Below are 7,876 nucleotides of genomic sequence, written 5' to 3'. Positions count from 1 at the left end.
TTTATGACAGTGTAATGACAGTCTTATTCACCCCCCTTCAAATAAAGTGTTACCGCAATGAGTTCAGTTGTGAAGAATTTCCTTTGCAGATTTGATTTTAACTCAGGTAAACTGAAGGGTTTAGGAGACTCAACCAAGTCAAAGCACAGCATCTCAGATTATGGCTACACTACTTTAAAATCTTCATTTAGTCAGTCATTCAGAGGTAGACCTCCTGTTGGGCTTTAGATCATTATGTTGCTGCTAAACAGCAAAGGTTTGCTTCAGCTTGAGGTTCTGAACTGATAGCTGGACATTCTTTGATGCCCTTTGCTTAAATGAATGACATCCTGTGGTGGCCCCTGGACTAGCAGTGAAGCAGGGGCTTCATATCAGATAAGGTGATTAGTTTGCAAAGCAAAAAAGCATTTCACACACCATAATGATGTGTCACAACAAAACTGCTCAACATTTTCAAGTTTTAATTTCACTGAACTAATTAACAAACCAAAGGAAAATGTTCTGGTTATTGTGGTGGGGAAAAGTCTGCAAGGCCTTTGATCTGAAGCTGTATTAAAATGCTATACATTTCAAAGAAATACAAAAATCTTGCAGTAATTCTACTCCATGGTTCTATTTTCTTTTCATATTGAGCTGCTTTGAAAATGCTTTATAGTTCTAACTATAATAAACTTTTCCATCAAAAGTAGTAACCTTTGACCTTTGAGATCTAAAGGGCATTATAAATAAAATCTATTTATCTCTATTATTATTATCAAAGATCATCTGCAGCAGGTTGATGAGAAATCCTCACCTCATCAGCCAGAAGGGAGAGCTCACTCGAATCAGCAGCATCATAGTCATACAGAACTTTGACCTTGCGGGTTCCCGTAGCTGGTGCCTGGACCTCTTCAATCTTCAGCGTCTCAGTCTCCACTGGGCTCTCTGTGGCTTCTGATGCACCGGCTGCAGCAGCCACGGAGTGAGTAGAGTTCAGTGCGAAGGCATTGGGAAGCCTGAAGGGCAGGAGGCACACATGATGGTCAGAGATGAGGCATGGTATGCATGTACCTCAAATATGAAAAACCAAACCAATCACAGAGAACTCACACACCCAGCTGTGAAAGCTGTATGCATCGTAGAAACATGAGGAAATCATGTACCGCTGAAAGCAATACTTAAGATATTTATGGATAGCACAACAGACGCACATCCCTAATCAATACATTGGAATTAATCAAAAGTACCTTTTGAAAAAAACCTTTAAGAATGTATTAAACATACTTTTCATTAAGCTCGTATTTCTATTTCAAAAAATATTTTTAATGGTCTGGTGTAATATTCTAACCCTGAATGTCATATTTTCATCAGAAAAGCTATTCTAATAGTTGAACTGATCATCAATAATATTCTGATTTATTGAATGTGTCAGTCCTGCTGGTGTTTGGGTGCAGCTTTAGAGATTACATTTACATTTACGGTGTTCCACTGGGAGCAGTGTTTGGACCAGGATGCTTCACTTAATGTAGGTCTAAGTAGAGTTCCCATATTGATACTGATGTTGCTCAGCTACATTTATTGTTGAAGACTGATGCATCCAATGAGTTAATTAGACTACTAGCATGAATTAAAGACATTACTGCCAGGATGACTGACATTTTGCTTTTAAACTCATACAACAGAAAAGCTGTCATCTTTGGTCCAGAGTCTTTCCTTAGGAACCTTAAAAAAATACAATTATGTCAGTTATTTACTCTGAGTGCCATTAATCTGGCCTCCAGTACTAATGTGACTATTTTAACCCGTTAAATACAGTCCACATTTGATGATAAACACTGAAAATCATGTTAAATTATCATAAATTCAACAACTTTAAAAAGAAAAAAAAACATTTTGACATGAGCAGACTTCTTCATATGGATGTGACCCTTTTTTTTCTCAGCTCAGAGTAATTGAGAAAAAAAAAACTGGCTGCACTGGCTGCAGGAGACGGCAAAAACAAACAAGGATTCCCAAAGGGACTAACACAAGGCAACAGTGATCCAATACTTCTTGGGAGCAGATGCATTAAAGTAGGATCAGGTAAAGATGTTAAAAAGAGAAAAAATAAAATAAAAAGAGTGATACTCACACATCCTCATCAGAACTGAAAGCACAAAACAGTAGAAATTATTTGTCATAATTTTTTTAAAGAAAAAGGAACTAAAGCCCACATCCTTATCAGCGGTCTCACCGAGGATGTATCCAAGAATATTTTTATGTTGAGACTGATGGAAAAGAAATTAATAACATACTAAATTAAACTATTTTGAAGAACATAAAACAAAGAACTACATGCTGCAGATGGACAATATATCAGACAACTACAACTGATGTGTTGCAAATGACTGCTGTGATGGAATATTTGGTAGGCTATTGTTTTTTTAAGTGGGAGGCATTCATTCTATTGTTCATGGCAATATCTATGGACTCCCCTGGACACAGAGTTAAAGGGCCAAAATATTAAAGAGGTTTATTAGAGGAGTTTTGAAAAAATATCAACTTAAAAATGACGTTTTTCAAATCCACAATTATTCTACACAACACCGTACCGTAGTACAGAATAACTAGATCCATTGCTTTAGAACCGACTAGAACATGTTCAGTAAACCAGAATTACAATCAATCTAATTTTATTACAACAGTCACTACTGAACCAAAGTGCTTTCAATTAGTGCATATAGTAGTGCACATATATTAGTGCAGTTCCATAAAAATAGACTAGAATAAAAACAGATAAAAATAATCAAAATCAGTAAAAATATTAGAAGTGCCACAGTGTGACTATGTGTTAAAAGCAGTTTTAGCTTAGCTTTTACATAAAAATAGGTCATTGGTGGTTTGCAAATCAAAAGGTGATGAATTCCTCAGCTTTGGACCAGCTGCAGCAAATGAATGATCACCGTACTGTTTGAACTTTGACCTGAGGACTTCCAGAAGATGTTGATCAGCAGACCGAAGAGATACAACTAGGCAATGTGCTTGTTGAAGTCACTTAAATAAGAAGGTGGAATGTCACAAAGAGCTTGAAAAACACCAATTAAAAGTTTAAAGCAAACTCTAAAAATGCACTGGGAGTCAGTGAAGAGAGTAAAGGACAGGCATGATGTAACTGGGTCTCCAAGTGTTGGTCAACAGGAGAGAGCAGCACTCTGGACCAGTTGGAGCTGACTGAGGGAACCCTGGTTTATAAAGTGCATTATAATAACTGATACAGGAGCTGAAGAAAGCATGTGTACTCTTTTGAGTACATGCCTCAAAACGCTCAAAAACAGCAGGATGTGCAGAGATAGTTGCATTGCTGCTATTGTTTCTCCTGTTTGAGACAGTGCTGTCTTTTGACCTTATAAGGATTGTAGTTCTTTGTTGCAACAATAATGTGGTTTATTAAGCACAATAACACATATTTTATGTATATTTGTTGGTTATAGTGTTGCAGGGAGAAATGATAAACCAAACAGCTAGAGACATGAACTAGATCAAGCAGGATGCAAAGATTGAGAGCAGCAAAATTAAAACCGTTGAGTCCATTTCTGTACGGCTGAGCAGCACTGAGCTCCCGCAGCATGACGGAGCCGCTGAACAGGACGCCGTGTTAAATGATCCCCGTCATGAAATTCATGGCCAAAATTTCCACAAATACACAATCAGACACTCCCTCTTCCAACATTTTCAGTTAATATAACCTGGAGTCATAAAACATATTGAAGCTGATTAAGTTAGAATTTAATCTTTAACATTCTAAACTATGTGCCTTTTAGCTTGGGTACAAAGTTCACAAGCTGATTGCAGTTAAACTCTTTGGTCATGTGATGGGGAACAGCTGTGCTTTGGGATCAGCTCTTCCACTTTCTCTCACCTTCCCAGCTCTTTCTGCAGCTCCAGCATATGAAGATGACCCTGCTTATAGTAAGCGGCCTGGGCCTCCACAAACTCATGCAGACAGCGCAGGTGGTTCACCTGTCAAGACAACAGTCCAACAGTTACTTCCTTGAAAAATTCTTAGTTGCTTTAAACGCCAGCAGTGAAATACACCACCTGGCCAAGAAAAAGCTGAGTTGAATTAAGCACATAGATACCAGCCTCCTATTCAGCTCTGACTCCAGAGGAGTTTAGCTGGGGTGGCATTGGTAAACAAACTTTAATATAAATACACAGATGTTTATGTAACTTTTCAATAAAATTACCATGTTCATTAATACATAATAAACATGGTTTATTTTGTATTAAATGAACCATGTGACATGCATAAAATGTTGACATGTATAAAATATTGCTCACATTTGTATAAACATTAGCTCGTATGTTTCAGAAGTTTAATTTTTCCAATCTCTGAAGTCTATTTCATTAAATGCAAAGTCAATTTGCTCAAGTAAAAGAAAAAAGTAAAGTGCAGGAAAACTACTCTTATCAGTACTTTTTCTCCCAAAAGGTTATTCAAGTAAATGTAATCAGTACTACCCATTTTTGAACATGGACAACAACAATATTAGTATAGAAGCCCATTCTTGTTAACAAGCTTAACGTGATATCTTAGCATTAGCCAATCATCATTTAGTCAACATTATCTGCATTCAACAACATTACTTAACTTATTCTGCTGCTTTGGGACAAAAAACTGTGCAAAACTCTTTGCCTTTTGCTGGTTTGCTGTCATGTTTCTAACACACACCTGTGTCTGCACAGCAGCAGCAGGTCTCTGGTGTTAAAACCAGAACAAACATCTTAGTACTTGCGTTTCGTTCAAAGGAGGCTCGGAAACGTACGTCACAATATGTTAAAAATAGATAAACAGTTGTAATGGCTGAAAACCAGAATTGTGGGAGTCCATACTGTATCAAATCAAAATAAGAATAATAGAAAGCTGGCCACTCGGAGATAAAAATGAAAAAAATTGTTTCCAGTCCAGGAGGGGCATGACTGTGAGTGAATATTTTTAACTATTAGGCCACAAATTATTAAAGTTGTTTTTTTAAGTTATTTAATCCTAGCTGATGCAATGAGGAGCTTCTCATTTCTTAAACAATCATGTGGAAAGATGCATCCTGTGGTTGACAAGATGTTAGTCTGTTTGAGAAGGGTTATATCAAGCAGAGCAAACATCTAAGATTAGAAACTGGAAGAAAAAGAAGAAGGGCACTATCATCTTCGAGGAAGAAGTCTGGTCAGAAAAGTACTCCAGAATAAGCTTGATTAGTGAGAAGAACAACAGTAGAACTCAGGGCTGTGTTAAGAGCATTTAGACATGCAAAATGCAAACTGCAAACTGAACAGGTATTCAATAAATTAGGAAAACAACCGTGAAAACCCCTTCAACCTAAATGTTTTTCTATAATGAATGAAACAGAATAAGTAGGGTGTGTGTGTGGGACCAGTAATCTGGTGGCTGACCTACATGCGTACTACTGATGCCTTCCAAAAGCAGCCGTGTAACTTCTGCCTGCCGATCGAACTCCGTCTGAGCCAGCCTGAGATCTTGTTCAGCCTGAAACATCAAACCAAATCAGCTCATTTGTTAGACAAATCTAATATGTGGAAACCAAGTTGAAACTCTGATGCTCCATATATTCACACCTGTTAGAACTGCTTTAAAAAACACATAGCTTGTTCAGCCTGGTATGTTAAAAAAAAAAAAAAAAAAAAAAACAGAACGAAACTGTATATAACAACCAAACTGATGTACTTACTTTTTCCACTTCCTCAGTCCAGAGCTGATTGACGGATACGCCGAGTCAAAAGAAAAAAAGAAAAGAAAAACAAGTTTCAGCAAGACAATTCAGCTTCTGTCCCATTCCCATTATTTGTTTTCCCTTTGGGATCAATAACGTATTTTGAATTCAGGAAGGTAGGATGTTTATTGCTTTTATTCAAAAGCAATAAAATGACTTTGTTGGGTCATAGACGTCTACATCATAGGCTGTGTTGTATCAACTATTAATGAGATACTGCATTCAGTGCAGTGTATTAACGAAGGTTTCTCAGCACAATGCTGATTTATTGAATTAGTACTTTGTAATATTTGCCCATATAACCTATGAGAGCAGTTGTAGCTTCAGAGCACATTCCAATCTGTTAAAGTTCTGGGCAACATGGAAAATGAAAGCAGTACTGGAAAGTTTGCCACACAGTCAAGTCGACTGTGTGACAGTCAAGTTTCCCAGCCAGCTTCTCCAGGAAACGGACAAAACACTGCTGCTCATTTCCACAATGTACGAAACCAGTGCCCACACAAACGGAGCCCATCCGTCACCTCAATTACAAACTGGTCACTGTCAAGACAAGTCAAAGCAGTCTCTGCTACACAATCACAAGCTTTATGCCTGTGTTTTGACCACAAGCCAGAAGGAAATAAGTGCTTGTTGAGACCTGGGATTAATATCAAATCTGATCACATCTGAACAGATCTAGCTACTGGTGGGAATGCACTCTAAAACCTTGTGAGGACAGTTTTCTTCCAACCACCTTCAGGACACAATCTGTGGGCTGAAGGACAACTCACTGTCCTGTTGTGACTTCTCTCAGGTTAAAGAAATATTAGCTGGAGGTCTTAGAGTTCAAAAGAAAGCAAAAATAGCCTTACAAACACTCAATTACTGTTGTTAGCTGATTTAGGAACTGCCAGTATTTTCGGATGTCAATTGGGAAAAAGTTTCATGTTTAGATGGCAGCTTGAGTTAGCTGTACTTGACATGAGAAGCCACTGGATGGCGCTGTAATTTAAGGAGGTCATTGAACACGCTTTTCGCCCTGAGCATTAGCCGGAATAAAGATTAATTGTAAATAGTAACGTGTCTCTCATAAACAAAGTACTCATGTATTCCTCATCAAGAATTGTGCTAAATGGAGCAGGATAAGTAGCACAACACAGCCCAGTACAATCCGCCATTGTTTTTGTTGCTACCTGCCCGTGAATGCGTAGGATAAACCCTACAGCCATGTGCTCTGTGCATGTGGAGTACTTCACACCTCTGTGGTGGGCGATACAGAAAAGTTTCACTCAGACACCTGGTTTGAAAAAGTGCTGGGGTGAGAGAGTCTGGTCACTGGTGTCGTGTAAATGAGTGGCTGTATCGCAACAAAGATGTAATGGATTAACTGAAGAGCGGCTCTGTGTAAATGGGGCCTTCGCCCGTCTACCGTCACCGGATCAGCCAGGACACACAGAGTGCCAGATGTGAGCAGGAATACAGATGGATTAGATAGGACATTGTTAGCAAACTAAAACAAACGTTTCTGTGCCAGATCTTCATTCCAGCTAAAATGCAGACTTTGATTCCTGTTTTACTACATTTTTATGAGAAATTGTCAGCAAATTGAATTTCAATGTGTAAAAAACAAATATATGAAAATGAGAGCATTTTCAGTACCAAAATACAAAGATCAAAAAGGATTTTGAGGACTGACTCAAAGAGGCCAGAGGGAGGATACTGAATTATTCAAAATATTCCTTTGAAATTACAACCAACGCCATGCTACACCGTGTTCCACCATCCGGATTGATGACAATCGTTCTTATTGTTTAACACCAGGACATTATGACAGTCAGACTGTGGTATGAGCCATGCTGCTTTAAATTAGAGGTTGGTAACAACGTGTCCCAGCACAGTACTTCTTGTGAACATAAACACAGGCATCAGATTAGAGTTTATGCTGAGAAGATTACTGTGGAATGGCTTCCTACTACTTAAATGTACATTAACTGGGCTGCTGCATATTTTCTCTTAATGTTATGACCACTTCCTAAATGTCAGAATGCTGGAGAATAGAGATGTGCCGATCAGGTTTTTTCCTCCCGATACCGATACCGATCACCACGAGGGCCGATCACCGATGACGATCACAGATACCGATCACATAA

At 38.3% G+C, this 7,876-nt stretch overlaps 1 protein-coding gene across 9 annotated transcripts in view; it reads right to left on the bottom strand.

Annotated features, from left to right (window-relative positions):
• The window catches only part of LOC106956167 (endophilin-B2-like), a 38,878-nt gene that overhangs the window by 12,720 nt on the left and 18,282 nt on the right, over positions 1 to 7,876 (bottom strand). For 6 of the 9 annotated variants that reach the window (XM_015046822.1, XM_015046813.1, XM_015046816.1 and 3 more), the window contains 5 exons: positions 5,706 to 5,729; positions 5,414 to 5,503; positions 3,878 to 3,978; positions 2,111 to 2,125; positions 794 to 995 (listed from right to left, as the gene is read on the bottom strand). In XM_015046822.1, coding sequence (XP_014902308.1) covers positions 794 to 995; positions 2,111 to 2,125; positions 3,878 to 3,978; positions 5,414 to 5,503; positions 5,706 to 5,729 — 432 coding nt within the window. The remainder of the gene's footprint in view (positions 1 to 793; positions 996 to 2,110; positions 2,126 to 3,877; positions 3,979 to 5,413; positions 5,504 to 5,705; positions 5,730 to 7,876) is intronic. The other 3 variants (XM_015046817.1, XM_015046819.1, XM_015046820.1) reach the window with 1 other exon arrangement.

Source organism: Poecilia latipinna, unplaced genomic scaffold (assembly GCF_001443285.1).
Source record: "Poecilia latipinna isolate Pla-1442-1.1 unplaced genomic scaffold, P_latipinna-1.0 Scaffold793, whole genome shotgun sequence".
NCBI lineage: Eukaryota > Metazoa > Chordata > Actinopteri > Cyprinodontiformes > Poeciliidae > Poecilia > Poecilia latipinna.
This window is presented reverse-complemented; position numbering and strand designations above follow the sequence as displayed.